The following is a 19,058-nucleotide window of genomic DNA, read 5'->3' as shown; positions in this document are numbered from 1 at the left end:
GCATTTGGATAGTTTTGCTCAGGTTGAGCTATGTATCTTGCTTCATTGACCTTCACAGAATTGTGGTAGACTATGGGTGTTCACAATATACCAGTGCGTAAGAAATTAATTTAAAGGATAGTATGTTTATTGTTTGTACACAAGGAAGAATGCAACATCACAAATCATTAGGCAAAAAAATGTGTTGAAGTAGAAACCCTGCACACCTCTCTCTAAATACCACTGGGGTGCAGCATCTGACCACTGTAAAATCTTGTATACTGATTTTAAGTGAACCACAAATTGAACTTTATTAGTGTCAGATCAAAAACACATAGGGACTGTTCAGTAGTATTACACAAGTCCACTATTTTAAAGAATTTACATGCTGCATACAGATTTATAGATGGAATTATATTTTTATTTTAAAAATATTCTAAACAACTTGAACAAAACTTAGATCTGGCATAAATGGATTCAACTTCCACTGGTTTTCAATGAACATTGTTTCTACATATTCTAAGGCTGAGTGCAGCCATCTATTTTTTTGTTTATTATTATTATTATTTTATTATTTACTATTTTGTATTGCTTTAAGGCCCAAGAGCCCAAATCAGGGACTAAGACCGCTGTACAGAACAGAGTGCTGTTTAAAACAGTAAGACAGTCCCTGCTCCAAAAAGCTTACGATCTAAGTATGAGGCAAGAGATAACAAATGGATACAGACAGACCAGAGAGTGCAAGTCAACAATGAGGCAACAGAGTCAGCATGATAAGCAGTGGTCTTTGTGGTTTTTGAATATTCAGTTTTAATTTTACATCAGCCCTCTTTGCACAGAAGTACAAAGAGGCTTGGTGTAACTTTCTCTTCTAGCAAAGATAAGTGTTAATATTTTTTCTTGGTGAATTTCCTGTTCCTATCTGTGGGATGTTCTTGCTTTTGTGTTATGTGAACCAACCTTTTTATTTAATATAATCAAACTGCTTATCAGAACTGCCCAGTAGTATAGTTTTTAACATTCAAATCAGAATGTTTTCCTTTTTTGATAGGAACTTGAACAAATACTAATGATTGAGACAAAAAATTATAGGAAAACTATAAAATTCTACCAGAAGCTTTTGCAGAATGAGAGAAGAAACAAAGGTAAAATTACAACTGATATGCTAATAAAGGGATTTGCCTTAAGTCATTTCATATAAATCTCACAACTGCATCAAAATGTGCTTTTGTGCTAAATGTATTTTACATCTTAAGGTTCTGAGGTTAAAAGTATGTTGCCCAAATTGAGGGGACAGCTACAAGAAATGAAATCCAAGGTGCAATTTCTTGAACTGGTGAAGAAGTATCTACAGGCAAGTCAGCTTTGAATTCACTTTATTTTTATTTGTTTGTTATACAGGTGGCTATAATAGTGTAACTGGATGTCCAAGTCAGTATATTAAATTTAAAAAGTTTTAAACAAAAGTCATAATTTTATAAAGAACTTTTAAGAATGACTGACTGAAATTCAAGTAACTATTAACTAGTCTTGTTAAAAAGAATGACTTTAAATGTGATTGTGGCTTTAAGTTGAATTGACTTTATTTCCTCCGATTTTTCATTTTCATCATTTTTCAATTATTTCCTTTTACATTGCTTTGACTCTTCTTCACACAGATCATGTATGCAGAGCAGTGGGGGGTGGAATCATGTGCACTTCCTACAGTAGTTAACATTACAAGAACTGATGTGTTGGACGTCAGCCCTTTGGATGAGTCGTCATTGCTCATTTTCTATAATATGATAAAGCACCAATGTAATAATCAAAACAGGTCAAGGATTCTACAAGCTGGGATGCCACTTGGGTTAATGGCATATCTATACTCCAGGTATGCTGTATTCTATAAATCCCTAATTTACAGGGCAGAACAAACATAATTCAGTTTAAATATACAGGATTCATACAAATCTAGCTTCCATAAATAATGTTTGTCAGCATTATATAACCACTCCTTTGCTTGCATTAACTTAATGGTATGCAGAACTAGTATTTAATTGCAGTCATCAGCATCCAAATGGCAAAAAAGGAAGCCAGGTAATAATGGGCCTGGTTGAAGGCCTGAGACCTGATCCAACCCCTCCTCACTATATTAAACCAGCCTTGGTAATTAGATGGGGGCAACATGATTCCTCCCCTCACACTTTTCCCTGGCACTCTGCCCAGGTTCTTGAACTAGGCACTAGATTTGGGTCTGAGGCTAGTATGCACCTAAAAATTAGATCAACCAAGCTACATGACTCAGGGCTGTGAAAAATTTTGCACCCTGTATGCCGTAGTTTGGTCGACACGACCCCCACAGTAGATGCAGCTAGATTGAATTGCTACTACATCTTGCAGAGGTGGATTAATTACATTGATGGAAAAAAACCCTCCACTGGTGTAAGAAGCATCTATGCTACAGCAGGGTAACTGTGCCACTTTCACCGCTGTAGTGTTTGAACAGATGGACTATCATGATGGTATGTAAACTCATGTCTTGGCCCCTGAAAACTATCAGAGGCATCATAGTCTAGCGGATATGGCACTGGATTGGGACAAGAAACTTGGGTTTTGTTCCCAGTCCTGCCAATGACTTGTTTAGGACTCCTTTTCCCCATCTGTAAAATGAGGATAATAATGCATATCTCCTTTTGTGAAGTGCTTTTGCAATTTATCGGTGAAAAATGCTACATAAGAGGTAGGAACTATTACCATCTTCCTCTCCAGCACTGGATGAATATCCATATACTTGCGCATTTCATCAGCTTCTCTCACAGAGTTTACTCCTGGGAGAATTTTGCACCACTGTGGAATGCAGAATTTTACAGACTTCCCTGTTTCCCGCCCAGAATTTCTGGTCTTCATTATGGGCCACTGGATTCTGCAAAGCCCAGCTCACAGTCACAGGCTGGGCTGGAGGCTGCATGCTTTTGATCCTCATTCTCCCAGGGAAGGGAGAGGGCCTGGGAGACCCAGCCAGCTCTGGCAAAGGATGAAGAAGGGTAGAGCCTCACCACACCATGTCCCCCAGTGGGATAGTAAAGAAGTTGGGGGGAGTAAAGGCTCTGGGGGTGCTGGTGTCTGGGCTGGGGGCTGCCCCATGGCTGGGCTCTGGGGGGATGGAAGTGCAGGTGTCTGGGCTCTGGGGTACTCATACAGCCCCCTCCAATTACCGCCCCCCAACTGTAACTGGGTTGTTGTAGATGTTTCTTTAACTCTCTACTCCTGGAGGCATCTTTTTTGCTGTCGTCTGTATTGTTGACGGATATTTTGAAATAAATTACCAAAATAATTGAAACTGGAGTGATTATATTGCATTGTATTGACAAATAAAATATGCAGAATTTTGCAGATTTTTAAAATATTCTGCACAGAATTTTTAATTTTTTGGTGCAAAATTCCACCAGAAGTAAGAGTTTTAGCTGATTTCAGTAGCATTGTCCAGCATATTGTTTCTAGGGTTTGTTTCTAGCCATGGTACACATAATATTTTAACGATAGAAAAGCTAAAGTCTTTAATAAAGAAACATGAAGTTCAGGAATTGAAGTTACTGGTTCTTAACAAATAAAAATATGAAGAATAAGAATATTTCAGTTGCAACTAGATCAGGCTGGAAATTTTCCAGAAGAACAGTTCCATCACAAACTGTTGTTTTGAGAGAGGTGAAATGTTCCACAGGAAATTAAAATGTTGACGAGCCCCATGTACGATTCCAGATGAAACCAGTCTGGTTTCTTGCCAGCTCCCCAGCCTGCCTCTCTATCATCCAGACTGCACCAGACAGAAAATATCAGTACTTTGAACAAGAAAATAAGATCCCTCAAGCCGTACAAATTAGAGTAGCAGCTTTTTTAATCATTCTAAAATCACAGAATATATTGTATACAAATTAAATTAAAAAATAGGAATGTGGAAATTGAGATGGGTTAATTTTGGAAAATTTCTAATTTTGAAAAGTCAGATAGTTAGTTTAATGTTTAGAATTCCCATCCATGGGAAATTCCAAATTTTATTTTTTTATTCCAAAATTGAATAAAATTTTTTTTACTTAAGAATTTTCCATGGAATGGGAATTCAGACTTTCAATCTGCTCTAGTTGTAACTTTTTTGTTGCTATGCTTTAATACAATAAAAAAATATATCATTGCTTATCTGAAGTTTTTTTTTCTTGTATCCCACAGAAATGCATTTTTAGAAGGTTATGTACAGCAGTTCCTCTACACATTTCGTTATTTCTGCACACAAGAGGAATTGTTGAAGTTTCTTCTTGATAGAATCAGCAGCACTTTATCCAGGTACAGTAAGTTCCTGTGAACAAAACTGTCCAAGTGCTAGAGACTTTTCTCCCCAATGTGAAAGAAATATTTCTAATCTAATTGAGTTGAATTTTGTTACTTTTAAAAAAAAAAAAGATTTTCTTGTGAATAAAGGAATGTCTGCATTACAAGCGCTGCAGAGGCACAGACACTTTCTCCATCGACAGAAGGGGTTTTTCCATCACAATAGGGATGGTAAAACCCTTTCCATCCTTCCAGGGATGGTAGCTAGGTTGATGGAAAAAATCTTCCATCAACCAAGCTGCATCTGCAGTGGGGGTTAGTTCTACCTAACTACTTTGCACAGGGCACAACATTTTCCACAGATTTGAGTGATGTAGATAGGTCGATTTAAATGTTAAGTGTAGACTAGGCATAAGAGTGGAACACAGTGAAAATAGAGTAAGTTTTGTACTGGACAATATGCTTTCTTCCTACTTCCACTCTGAACTATTATTGACTTCAGTGGGCGTTTTACCTCAGTAAGTAGCTGGGTATTGGGACATTTTTATAAATGAAATTTTTGTTCCTCTTCTAGAGGTGAGATGCCAGAGAAAGGGAGACTTGGGTTTTTTTTGTTTAAGTAATACAACTGGCAGAAAATTCTTACACTTCTCTCTCAACCTCTTTTTAAGATTAGACTAAAATGACAGTTTCAGTGCACTCACTGCCTTTCTCATATTACCAGTGCAAATGGGGATCCCACCTCGCTGCTTATCAAAATATACAATCGGAGTTTCTACATTCTGCAGGCTTGGATTGAAGACTGTTATATTGTAGACTTTGCAATAAAAGCTGATCTTTTGTGCATGCTACAAGACTTTATTTCTTCCAAGGTAACTTGTTGTTACAACTTGTTGTTATTTTGGTGAAAGCTTTAAGTAAAATGTCATTTAAATCAAATGTAGTTATGGTATATAAGCAAACACTATTATTAGGATCCTTGTCTTTCTGAGTAAAATTAGTGTGAAAAAATTATGCCTAGTGACACTTTTTTGTTACATGGCTGTAATAAAATATGTGAATTTTCTTATAAATATAAATGTTCTTTACTTCATTACTAATATTTTGAAGAAAAATCAATAGAATTGCTTACTAAAGCCTACTTTCCATTTAGATTGCTCCATTAAATGGCTATGGTGAACGTTTGCTGGCAGTGCTTGAAAATGCTACTGTTGGGAAACGTGGCAGTGCTTTCCAGTGCTATAACTGGGATGAGTGGAAGGAGGAAGAAGAGGATGATACAAAATCTTTACACTCATTGTGCAAAAAGATCTCTGAAGATGTCTCCCAAAAGGCATGTAGTTTCTTTAGCTTACTTTATATAGAGAGCTGTCTTGTATATTTTTCTTGCAAAAATAAAGGAATATTGAATTTAACACTTTAGGCCCCAATTCAGCAATCCTCTTATATATGTGCTTAAGTCCCATTGACTTAAAGTTTAGCATGTGCTTAAGTGATTTGCTGATTCAGTAATGTTTTGCTACAGTCATACGAATTTTAGAGGCTGTAAAATGTTTACTTCTGTTCCATTTTGTGACTCATAATTGCTGAAAGAATATTTTTCCCTAAGAAATGTGCTACTATTGTAAATAACTTATTGTGATGCTCAGTACCTCGGGGGAACACCATGCACCCCCATGTTCATCCTTATAATATGATTGTGTGGTATCCAATGCAAAGTTTGTCATGTTGGGTGTCTTCGGAAGGCTCATGATGCACTGTGTATTGTTGTTATAGTAATGTTATATGTTAAAGGTTGTAATTTCATGTATATAGTTATGAGGCTGAAAATGTGTTCTCATGGCTTAAAACAAGCCCAGGCAAGACTCCCCAGGAGCAGAGGGGCAGTTCACACCTCATCAGGGCATGTATGGGACAAACCCAGCCCAGCCTCACAGGAACAAAGGACACTGGCCTAGGCAGCAACAAAGGATCTGTTGGACTCTCAAATCAGTCATCCCCTTCCCTTGGTCAGTTTGGGACTATGATGAGGTAATGCTCACCTGACTCTGAAGGGGCGGGGTGGCAAAGCCAAGATGGAAGAAAGAACACGATAAAGGGAGAGATATTTGCCATGCTCTCTCCCCTCCATATACAGACACCACCACAAAGCGACTGAAGCACTGATCAAAGGGGAGATCTTGGTTGAAGAGCAACCAGCCAGCCTGTGGTGAGAAGCATCTAAGTTTGTAAGGGCAGTGAAAGTGTTTAGATCAGCCTAGAATGTGTTTTGCTTTTATTTCATTTCACCAAATCTGACTTCTTGTGCTTTGACTTATAATCACTTAAAATCTGTCTTTTGTAGTTAATAAATTTCTTTGTTTATTCTACCTGAAGCACGTCAGAGACTCCCCTTGGATAAGAAGCCTGGTACATATCAATTTCTTTGTTAAATTGATGAACCCATATAAGCTTGCAGCATCCAGTGAGCATAACTGGACACTGCAAAATGGAGGTTCCTAGGGTTGTGTCTGGGACTAGAGATATTAGCTAGTGTCATTCGGTTGCACAATCCAAGCAGTGCTGGCCAAAAGTGCTCACTCATGTAACTGGGAGCAGTTTACATGCTAGAGGCTGTGGGAGAACAGCCTCCAGGAGTGGGGGTTCTCACAGCAGAGCAGGGTAAGGCTGGCTCCCAGAGTCAAGGATTGGCATGACCTAGCAGATCACCAGTCCAGATAACACCAAGGAAACATCACACCTATATAAAAAAGTTTAAAATGAACAGGAGAAAAAATGCTTTTTGCCTACAGAATTTCAAAACTTTACTGCACCTTCCTCTTACACTACTGACTCACATAAATCAGAATTAGAAGACATCAGCTGGTACAAAGTAACTTCAGAGTCCTGAGAATCCAATAGACTTTGCTTGAAAAAAAAGCATCCTCACAAGAAAGAGTCCAAAGTGCTTCACAGATCAAATATGCTAGTTGAATAGCAGGATCCCTGTCCCAATGAGCTTACAGAATGCTACTGCCTTTATACAAAAATCCTATAGAATTTAATGGGGTTAAATCAACAGAGCTCTATGGAAACTCTGGATAGTTTATAGCAAAGATGGGGCATGAAGAAGAGAAGAAGGGAGACTTGGATAAAGGAGCAGGAAAATAAGTGGATTTTTTTTATGTACTCGGAGGAGGAAAAGAAATGAAAATGAACAAGGCTACAGACCAGGCAGTTATAGTCATCAAGTCATTACGTAACTAGAGGCTGAACTAATATCACAGCAATGAAGTTCATGAAGAAGGGACAATAACTCAAGATACCGAAGGGGGAAAAAGGCAAAAGTATGCATGTCACACACACGCACGCAAAGGAAAGCAGGAGTCTAGGATGAGAGCAAGGATGAGAACTCTGGAACAAGAAAGATAGTGTTGACAGTGACATGGTGAAGGTTTAACTATGCAGTGCGTTTTGAACATAGAGGACATACAATAGGTCTAAATGTCCAAAACTGTAAGTGAGTACAGCTTCATGAAGGTCATTGGCGACACACCCCGTGACACAAGGCCTGATCTGGATGTTTTGAGGTGGAGTTGTCAGAGGCAGAAATTCACGACTAGTTAGTGAGAAGTTATCCATGTAGAGGAGAGAACTCAACCTGTGAGAATGTATAGAGGGAGAAAAGGAGGAGGTGAAAGACTGAGCCCTAGTGGGGTCACCAACTGTGTGGGAGAGGAAGAAATGAGAGTTCCCAAGAGCAAGGCAGAAGCTGAACCCATCATAGGACAAAATAAACCTCCATATGTATTTTATAAACTCAAACTATCTCTATATCTTTTTTAGGCTACCTAGAAATAAATAGGTTTAGTTTTCTTGTTTTTTTTATACCTACATCCTCAACGCTGTGTACATGCACACTAACAAATTAGGTTTGTTTACATTACTGGCAGTTAAATGTCACAGCAAGCCTAACATAAATTGGGTATTCTCTCCCGTCTCCACTCAATAGTTTGTCAGCTTGGACAGCATGGGGCAGGGGACAGTGATTATTATAAAAAAAAAAATTGAAGTCTAGGGTATGTATTCTCCTCTACCAGTTCATACAGTGTTATGGTAGCCTAAATCTGGGGCCCTAAATTCATTCCGTTTCTTCTTAAATGAATTAAGTGCAAGAGAAGAATTTGATAGTCCGAAGAGACAACAATGATTATTTAATACAAATTACAGCTAATTTAACATTACATCATGTTAACTTATCACTGGCAACTGTAACCCCGTATAAAGTTGATCAATTATATGATGCATTTATTGTAATGTCTAATTTTTATATCCTCGGGCACTGAAGTGGTAGGGTAGCAAAGGTATTTTAATGAACAAATAGCAACAAGGGCACACTGTTGACTCGTATCCAGCTTCTCGTCCACTGTAAACCCTAAGTCCTTTGCTGCAAATCCATCTGCTATGTCCTTCACGCTTGCATGACAACAGTTCCCAAAGTGGATTGTCCAACTCCAAAATGATTTCCCATTAACTGGTAGCAATCCAGCATTGCAAGTTGCAAGATAGTGCAATTGCCACTCGCTTCTCCACTGTCAGTGCAGCTCTCAGTCTGGTGTCCTTGCACTTGAGGGTTGGGGTGAGCTCGGCACACCGGTCCAGGATTGTGGCTTTGCACATCTGAAAGCTCTGCAGCCATTGCTCATCATCCAAAGTCTGCATTACAATGAAATCCCACCAGTTAGTGATCGTTTCTCAGGCTCAGAGGCAGCATTCTACCATCTGCAAATGCTTCATGAACGCCACCATCAACCTTGAACTGTTTTTTGCTATGTCCCACAGAAATCTGTCCTCCACAAAACCATCATGTTCCCTGATGATTTAGTGGTTCTTGCAGCTCTGCAAATACTGGAGGATTGTGTGTCCTGTGCTTGCAACACTCATCACAATAGTCCAGTGCTGCGCAGGCTCTATGCTTCTGTCAAATGGCAGACAGTGAAGAATGCTACAAGGGTGCTGGGAGATTTTTTTTTAAAGGTGAAAATTATGGGATATAGTTGACATTATGGGATGGAGAAAGTTGCATGCTGGGAAGTTGACCCCTTGCTCCCAGTCACCCTTGGATGACTTGTTTCTACTCCACCATGTATTATCCAAACTTCCCAAAACAGAGTGCTCTGAATGGTGGCAAGTTGCACTCTGGGATATCTACTGATGATGTACAGCGTGGTGCACCAACACAAGCACTACTGGTAAGTATTCGCAACACCAATATAAGGAGCCAAGTATGCCTGCACAGAAGCAATATACTAACTGTGGTGGCTTTATGCCGACATAACTTGCATTAGCAAAAGTTTGCAGAGTAGACGTTCCCTCAGTAAGTTATATTGAGAAGAGACATAATGTAGGCTTTCGGAAAGTTACAGCTGTAATAAGCTACTTTTTTCTTGTATAGAGCTTTAACTGGAAACTCGCCAAAGGAAATGGCCCTATTACACATCATCAGAAAGAAAGACCATACACAGTTGGGTCAGCTTTACCGAAGCCATGCTATTACAGTTCTACAGAACAATTCTCTGGCTCTTATGCAAAAGCAAATGAAGGAGGATCTCTCTTAACTGAATATAGTGCACAAGAGCTTTGCTGTCAACTGACACTGTTACAACAGGTAAAAAGACTATTCTATTGAGAGTGAGGACAAATCAGTGTAAATATTTGTTGTGTAGTCACCCTTCTTCCTTCCCTCCCTCACCTCATGTGTTGATTTCTACTTATTCTGAGGTTCACAACCCCTATGGAAAAATAGCCCAATTTCCTCCCCAAGTCCCTGCAATGTCTGGAGTCACTAGTATCAGGAGTTCTGGTAATGGTTTCTCCTGAGAACCTTAGAGAAGAGAACATAGAGGAAGAAAAAGTATTCCTTGTGATACCTAAAATAATTGCCAAGCCTAATGATCACTATGATTTAAATTATTGTCTGTGCAGGAAATGTTTCATAAATGCCATCCAGTACACTTCCTAAATTCAAGAGCACTTGGTGTCAAAGATAAGTGTACCACTGTACAAAAGTAAGTGGGTTACTTTTCCTATCCCCCCTTCCCTGCTGATGCATTGTTGATTTTTGTATTACACCCGATGTATATATGGAAAGTGGGAAATGGAGAATCTACATTGTCTTTCAATGTAAAAAAAAATTCACAGTGAGGAATAATGGAGTTTTATCCTTCCGATGACTTGTAAAATGAAGTTCAGCAGACCCAAAAATTTTCTTTAGGCCACATTGTCCAGGTGACTTGAAATCCAGAGTAGAGGAGGTAAAAAAAATATTTGCTGAATGTTTTTGAAAAATATCACAATATTTTTCAAGTATATTATGTTGTAATTATATCCATATAGATGGGAAAATAATGAAATTATGTCTGTCTTTTAGTACTGATTGAATAATTCATATATATTTGTAAACATAGAGAAATTTTATTGCAGTTTTTAAAGGAAAGTGATTCCGGTTTTTATTACTTGCCCAGCACTAATCCAGAGTAAATATTAACATTATCACCAGTTCACACACTATCTTCATTATCCTAGTTTTTGTTTTAATTCATCTTAATTGGTATGTGGATTCAGTTACTTTCTATCTAGAAATTGTTAATTGTGACTCTAGACTTGATTCAAGTAATCTCTAAGAAAGGGAACACAAGCTGGCAGGGCCACCCAGAGGATTCAGGGGGCCTGGGGTCTTTGGCGGCGGGGGGAATTGCCGCGGGTCTTTGCTCCAGGGCCCCGGGCCTGGCGAGAGTTTTCCGGGGCCCCTGGAGCAAGTGAAGGACCCCGCTCCAGGGGCCCCGAAAAACTCTCATGGGGATCCCTGCGGGGCCCGGGGCCTAGGACAAATTGTCTCACTTGCTCCTCCCGCCCCCCGGGCGGCCCTGCAAGCTGGATCTTTTGCCCTACCATTTAAAATCCAATAAAAATGCCATCTAGCCCCTACTGTGTTGTAGTGCAGACAGGACTCTGTCTTTTAGAATTTCACTTTTTTGTGTTCATGTTCATATTCCACAAAATAAAAGACGGACTAACTTTTCGGTGAGTATGGCCCTTTGACCACTGTTTATGAGGGGAGAAATGCTTTGTTATTGTTAGTCAAACTAAAGAAATAGCTCAAGTTGCAAAACTTGTGATTTTTTTTTTTTTAAGTAGTCCCATCTGCAAATGTATGTTGGTACTGGAATTATAAAGTCTACACAGAGAAGAGAAATTAATATATGATAGAATCCCAGCACATGCCCTTTTAAAATTTATTAATCAAGATTGTAACTAAATAACATATTATACATTTTAAAAATGATTAGAATGTTAACATCTTTTCCTTCATAGTTTTGTAGTTTTAATGTCTAAATTCCCTATTGTTTGTGTTTCACAGAGCTGTTCCCACTGAATCACTGTCACTTAAAGTCTGTAACCTCTTTCTGCCAAATTGCATACAAGACAAGTACCTCTTACAGCTTTTAAGAAATGCAGACAATATCAGCACCTGGGTTGCTGCTGAAATTGTTACAAGTCATACTTCCAAGGTTTGCTATAATTTTTATTTGGTTATTAAATTAGGAAGTAGTTAGTTATTTGCTATTGTTTACTGTTTCTGTATAGCAAACCTACACAAAAAGCCTGAAATATGCCTGCCACTGTGTTGGCAACAGTTTGTTGCACTGTTGTTGGCAGATCGGCTTAGTGTTTTGGATCTGTTCTGGTGGTGGGGTTAAAGACTTAATAGAATATAAGAATTCATTTACCATGAGACAGCAGATGTCTGACTTTCTGCTATTGAAATGGCCTTCTTACCACTGAAAGATTTTCTCCCTAGAACTTTGAGAGGCAGGGTGTGCAGTCCTGCTGCTGTTTTAGCTCAAGTAACAAATCCTAAAACAAAATGTACCTTTTTTTTTCCTCTTCTAATTTCATTTTCTCACATTTCTAGTCTACTTTTAAGGTCAATTGAACTAATACTTTCCTCAAGAGAAAAAATAAAGCTTGATGTTTATTAAACATGAAGTCATTTTGTGCATTGGTATATACATTCTGAATTTCTTCATCTGAAATCTCTCCATTAACTTATTAATACAACATTTTCTAAATTAATCATGATAAAGTCAACAGAAACCAGTGGTCCCATAACAACTCATGGTGGGTGTTGGTAACAACTTTTGTATAAAAATTTGCGGTGACAACAGAGTTCGAGTTCCCAAACCCTAAGTCTTTATCTGCCAAGTAAATAGCATCACCACTGGCAGTGCAAGAAGTACTTAGGCGGCTCCCAACGCTTTAATGGTCAATTCATTTCTGACCATGATTCTAGACCTGGACCTGAATCTGCCCATTCAGATTAAACCAGTCTAATCCAAATCCAAATGGTCACCATACATTTAGTGATCATCACTGCGTGCACGATTTCTTTTCTTTTTTATATTGGAGACCTCCCTGGAGCATGTCTCCATAAGTGAGAATCATTGACTTAATATCTTCAGATAAGAGCCAGTTGCTCATTTGTTGGTTTTCTGAAGCTATCATCTCAGTGAATTACCCCTCACCCTCTTACTTCTGAACAGAATATTTCTGTTTTGTTTATCATTGGCTATCATGGGAGTATTTTTACTTCCCATGTGAAGAGAGATGAGCACTGATACCTCAATAGGGGTAGTGTGTAATGTGTCTTAGAATGATAAGTTATGGGAGCTCCATCCAGATCTGCAAATCCACCCCAAAGTGGTAATCCATAAAAATGGGTACCTTCAAAGAACAACAATTACAGGTGACTAATTACCTCATATTCCTCTGTGTTCAGTCAGAATATTTGTGCAATAAAGAACTCTAGTATAATAACTTTAGCATGGACTTTTGATATTTTCATTAACCTTAAGAGAGTATGACAGGCTTGTCACCAAACCCCCAAATTGGAATTACCTTATAACTGCTGCTGTTCTTTTTGTTTGTTTACTTGTTTGTCTATTGCACTTCTCAGAAACATACAAATTGGAGAGCAGCTTTTACTGCTTTTGAAAACAAAGCCTGAGATGGGGTAATTTATCAGAATATGGCAGCCATAACATACAGTTCTCTAATCCTCTGTCAATTTTAAGCACAGTATTATTCAGTTAGTTGTTGTAACTTAGCCAATCAGAATGTAACAAACTCAATTTATTTTGCCAACTTTAAAAATGCCGGTTTATACAATTAGTACTACACTTGAACACATTTAGATGAGAGATTTTCATTTAGTCCCTCACTTGTTCCTGATTGTTTCTGTCCTTTCGCCTCCTTAGAATTAATTACTGTATGTCTTTCCAACCAGTTAAGAGTTTTAGGATCATTTGTTTTACTGGCAGTAGAGTTGCAATTTGGCCTTTGGACAATGTCCTCAAATGGAAATAAAATGGTATCCAGCTTAAGTTTCTTCATAGCAATTGGCTTCATGTGATGACTCTCAAACATGTTATTTGTTTTAGCTCCAGCAAATTACTATTATTTATTATTTGTATTACCGTAATGCCTAAGAGCCCTTGTCACGGACCAGACCAGTGTGATGTAGTAGATTTTAATATTTAACTTTATTTTTTCCAGTTGCAGGTGCATTTACTATCAAAATTTCTCCTTATAGCAAAATCTTGCTATGAACAAAGAAATTTTGCTACAGCAATACAGATCTTAAGAGGGCTGGAAAATCTTGTAGTACGACAGCTACCAGTAAGTGAGGACTTTTGGACTTTTTTTCCCCATGTGTAGCTATTTTGTTTTTAGCAAAAGTAAGTCTGTTCCATTACAGAGATTAATCTGAAAAGATATCAAAGTATTTTATTTACTTTTTTAAAGGCTTGGAAAATGTTACCATCAAAAGTGTCTGAAATAATGGAAGAACTCAAGGCTGTTGAGGTACAGAATGAGTCTCTCATGTGAAATACTTATGTGACACTTAATTGGTTCTCTTTGCAGGACTGAAGCCAAAATACAGTTTATACTGTATAAAAAAAATTGTTCCATGTTTAATGACTTCCACATAAACTTGATTACTTTACAGTTGACTGTTTGGGCTTTTCCACCCGCCAAGACCAAAATGCCAACCTTGGCTCTGAAAGTCAAGTTGCATTTTTTTTCTGGCTTGCATCTAATTGCCAGAAATTAATATTGTGCAACTAGCACTTAATTAACAATTATTTTGATGATAGTCAGGACAGAATAGTTCACTCTCCCATAAGTGTGTTGATAACAATAAGAGCTGGTTAGAATTTTATAATGAAATTTTGTCTAAATTTGGCCTATTGGAAAACTGTTAGGTTTTTTTTGTGTGAAAAGACTTAAGTTTTCTTGAATTTCCTTTTTTCAATAAAAAGGAAAATTAGACCATTACAAAACATAACAGGCAAATGCTTTTGAATTTGCCAAAAGCTTCTGCAGAACTCTTTCCTTTTTTCAACCAGATCCATTAACCATTTATTTTAGTTAATAAATCAGCAGTTATGACCAAATGCACACAGGGAGCAAATGTTTTGTGTGGGAAAGCTGCTGTTTTAACAATGACTTTTCTGATCATAAATCTTTAAGAATACAAAGAGCCCAAATTATCAGACAAACCCAAAAGAAAACTAAATAAATTGAGCCTTGCAGTGTGCAAGATCTCCACGCCCATGGTGAGCAACCTGCAGCCCATCAGGGCAAGCTGCTGGCGGGCCGCCAGACCATTTGTTTACATTTGTGTGGCCGCCCACAGCTCCCAGTGGATAACCCACCGCTGCCCTAAGCTCAAGCTCTAGCTGACTGCCAAGGGAGAAAAATGTGAAGGCAGGGATACTTAATTCAGTCTTACCAAATAACACCTGGTACTATTTAGCCCAAAACAAAGGCCAGTCTGCTTACCCACCAACAGACTCAGTAATACCTCAGTTGTCAGCAGTACCCCAGACTGCTGGAAGTGCTAATAAGATCATCTTGGACATCTTATCTTGCTCCATTATTTAAGCTTTTGATGCAATGCCTAACCCATTGCCACTTTTTAAAGATGCCACATCCCAAGAGTTAAATGTTAACACTTTCACTCTAGTATTTTGTAAAACTCTATTTTGAATGACTGAAAAAAAGGGCAGAGATTTTCAGAGCCAGCTAGGAGATTGGCACCCAGCTCCAATTTCAAAGGGAATTACATGGCTGTATCCCCTAGTTACCTTTGAAAATCTCAAACAACATCTCTCAGTAAAAAGAACAGGAGTATTTGTGGCACCTTAGAGACTGTAGCCCACGAAAGCTTATGCTCAAATAAGTTTGTTAGTCTTTAAGGTGCCACAAGTACTCTTGGTCTTTTTGCGGATACAGACTAACACAGCTGCTACTCTGAAATCTCTCAGTAATTGTCATAACATTTCATCACTAACTTTATGTACTTGTGAAACTGAGTTTGCTTAGACCTAAGGTGCATTCTGTGATTCCAGCTACAACATGTTGGTTGTAAATTAGAAATGTTTATTAAGAACTCCATCTGGACTATCTTCTAATTGAAGTAACTTTTGTTCCATACTCTACCTTAATTGAGCTGCCACCAGGTTGATCAAATGCATTATCTCCTTCATCTCCATTTTAACTTCTATACTGTACATGAAAAAATTACTGTAAAACAAAAATGTTTGTTAAAGACATAAAACCGAGGACTACTTTATGAAGCCTGCTCTGACATTTATCATGGGCTTTCTTTGTGTAAATTATACCAGGTGTTTTTAAAAAGTGACAGTTTGTGTTTGATGGAAGGAGAGAGATTCAAAACGCTCCCTACAATTCCATCAGCCCATGTTCTGGCCATGCACATCCAGCAGCTTGAAACTGGAGGATTTACTATGACAAACGGAGCTCATAAGTGGACTAAACTTAGGTAATTATTTTAATTATACATATGTCACCTATATTGTCTAGTGCAGGGGTAGGCAACCTATGGAACATGTGCTGAAGGCGGCACACGAGCTGATTTTCAGTGGCACTCACACTGCCTGGGTCCTGGCCACCAGTCCGGGGAGATCTGCATTTTAATCTAAAATAAATGAAGCTTCTTAAACATTTTAAAAACCTTATTTACTTTACATACAACAATAGTTTAGTTATATATTATACTTATAGAAAGAGACCTTCTAAAAACATTAAAATGTATTACAGGCATGCGAAACCTTAAATTAGAGTGAATAAATGAAGACTCGGCACACCACTTCTGAAAGGTTGCCGACCCCGGTCTAGTGAGTCATAAGAAGTAACACATCAGTGCACTTTTGACAGTTTAAAACACTTCAGTCGTTTTGGCAACTTATTAAAGAGACAAATACTGTACAAATGGATGCCGCGTGCCTTTGAATTGCCTTTTAACGTTTTATTATCAGCACTAAAGCAGACTAATGTTTTTCTCTATTTTCTTTAAAGAAACATTGCAAAAGTTGTGAGCCAGGTTCATGCATTTCAAGAAAATCCCTATACCTTTACTACAGATTTCAAGCTCCAATCTTACCTCAAACAAAGAATAGCTCATTTTAATGATGCAGACATTTCTGCTTTAGCAGCTGACAACTGTGCCAACTTCCATCAGATACCAGCTGAAAAACATTCCCGAAAAATTCAGGACACCTTGCGCAGAATGAAGGCAACATTTCAATAAATGTTTACATTTTACCTGCTTGTTTAATTCTAACTCCAGAGTATAAACTGTGGATGAAAATGGCTTCGACTCTTGTATCAATTCCCAAGCAAACACTCGAGTGAAAGGAGTTTTAAAACATTAGCTCTATCTGAAATGGATATATTTCTTATCACAGAATCATAAAATGTTAGCTAAAAATCTTAGACCTGAGCAACAGGAAAAAAGGATGACTTGTCTCTAGTATGAAAATAGTCCTTAGATGATGTCAGAAGAGAAGTAATGTGTAAAGAAGCTAATGTTTCAACTTTCAGTGCTGTTTTGGCCTAAGAGAATTCAGATTATAATTGACAAAGTATAGATTATATTTTTTATGTAAGCACTGTACATTTGTATCCTATCACTATGTATTTGAATTTATGGATATACCTAGCCTTACATTTTTGATGGGTTTTGCTTTTGTCTTAGTTTTAAATTATGAATGTCAACACTACACTCTTGATTTTGAGTGATGGAGAATCTTCCCATTGGACATCAAGACAGAATAAGTAAAAAGGGAAACACTGCACTGTGTATTTTTAATGCCCTTGAGCCAGCCTATCTCCATATAAAACTCAGATCTGAATCAACATTTTACCACTGTGTTGACCTGCTTATGCCTTCATGGCCTAATGAAAAGAGTAATTTTTAAGACTTGCTTGCTTCATCTCCAGTTGTGATAAGTAATAGTTGTAAAATTTGTATGTGAGTTTACATAAACATGATTATGCCTTGTGCTGAGGTTACTTTCCTAGTATTGTAATGTTCAAAAGTATGATAACACAAAATAACTTTGCATCAAATTTGTAACTACATCATGCCAAAGGTTGGTATTTATAATATTTTTACAGTGAGCTGTGCTTATAAAACACTCTGACTGGCAATGAAATGTGGTTCTATAGCTAGAAAGTTCATTAAGGTACCCCAGGCTTATGCAAGATCTCTAAAACGTTGTCTGTATCTTGTTGATAAAGCTAAGTATTTCTATATTGTTTTCAGAGGGGTGGGGTCTTAATGTTACAAAAAAAACCAGCTAAAATAAACAAGTAAAATGCATTTCTCAGATCATAAAGTGGTGGTGTCAGAACTGTGTTTCAAAAAGGAGAAGCATCCTGTTGAAATCCCAGGTATGAATTGATTGCATGGAAATATTCTTGTAATTGGAGTGTTCTCCTGGTTATGTTGACTGTAACAACATTTACTCTGTATTGTTTAGAAAGGCTTAGGATCTTTAGCTACAGAAGAAAATGGCTTACTAATAAGAAATTGGGAGATACACACTTGTAGTATTTTGTAAATTATAACACAAATTTCTAGTGTAACACCCTGTTGCTGCTGAATTTGTAAATATTCAATAGAAAATGCATGTGCATGTGTTAAGTTGTGGTTTGTGTACAGTGTTTAAGAGAAAAAGATCCCAATCCGATGGCAATATATGATCACCAACTTCCTGCTCTCCTTTTCCTCAGTGTGCTAATTCTTTGCATTAACTACTATAATTATTTTTTCACACTGTGATGTATTTTCAACACAAGGCCAAATATTGTGCTCTGTTACTGGTGTAACTGAGAACAGATCTCTGTCTGTGATCAGGGAGTTTTTGCATAAATCTTTGTCATTAAGAAGCAGTTCTGTGAATCCTGAATCACAACTAAGGAAGTAAAATTTGTTGCTATCTTTTGATTGTGTTCATATAATATTTTTGCAACATAAAAAGTACTGTAGTTTGAAGTATTCTTACATTACTACAGTATATGAAGAAAGATGGCAATGACAGATGTAGAATTGCCAGACAAATCTTTTTTAAATAGATTATCTATCTTATTTTAACCTGTTCTTAATTATCTTTAGTTGTTGGCTTTTTCTCAATCACAAAATATTGTGTTTGTTCCATGAAAATGACTGATACTATTCAAGCATCTAAAACTCATTTCATACCTTCTATATATTGCTTCAATATATTACACTTTGTATTGCTATAAATGTATAGAATTACTCTTGCAGTACTTTTATATGGTGGAAAATTATGTTCTTGCCAATCAGATATTAAACTTTTAGATTTTGTATTTAATAAAGATATCATCATCCCAAAATCAGAAATAAA

General features: G+C 37.5%; 1 protein-coding gene across 1 annotated transcript in view; it reads left to right on the top strand.

The window, feature by feature from the left end:
- KNDC1 (kinase non-catalytic C-lobe domain containing 1) overlaps positions 1 to 19,058 on the top strand; it is a 113,134-nt gene extending 94,076 nt beyond the window's left edge. Inside the window, exons 18-30 of the mRNA XM_045025196.1 lie at positions 1,031 to 1,124; positions 1,236 to 1,333; positions 1,638 to 1,849; positions 4,183 to 4,296; positions 5,006 to 5,153; positions 5,435 to 5,614; positions 9,716 to 9,928; positions 10,246 to 10,328; positions 11,681 to 11,831; positions 13,876 to 13,998; positions 14,125 to 14,184; positions 16,011 to 16,168; positions 16,705 to 19,058. Coding sequence (XP_044881131.1) covers positions 1,031 to 1,124; positions 1,236 to 1,333; positions 1,638 to 1,849; positions 4,183 to 4,296; positions 5,006 to 5,153; positions 5,435 to 5,614; positions 9,716 to 9,928; positions 10,246 to 10,328; positions 11,681 to 11,831; positions 13,876 to 13,998; positions 14,125 to 14,184; positions 16,011 to 16,168; positions 16,705 to 16,936 — 1,866 coding nt within the window. The 3' untranslated portion in view covers positions 16,937 to 19,058. The remainder of the gene's footprint in view (positions 1 to 1,030; positions 1,125 to 1,235; positions 1,334 to 1,637; positions 1,850 to 4,182; positions 4,297 to 5,005; positions 5,154 to 5,434; positions 5,615 to 9,715; positions 9,929 to 10,245; positions 10,329 to 11,680; positions 11,832 to 13,875; positions 13,999 to 14,124; positions 14,185 to 16,010; positions 16,169 to 16,704) is intronic.

The sequence above is a fragment of the Mauremys mutica genome, chromosome 7, assembly GCF_020497125.1.
Source record: "Mauremys mutica isolate MM-2020 ecotype Southern chromosome 7, ASM2049712v1, whole genome shotgun sequence".
Classification (NCBI taxonomy): Eukaryota; Metazoa; Chordata; order Testudines; family Geoemydidae; genus Mauremys; species Mauremys mutica.
This window is presented reverse-complemented; position numbering and strand designations above follow the sequence as displayed.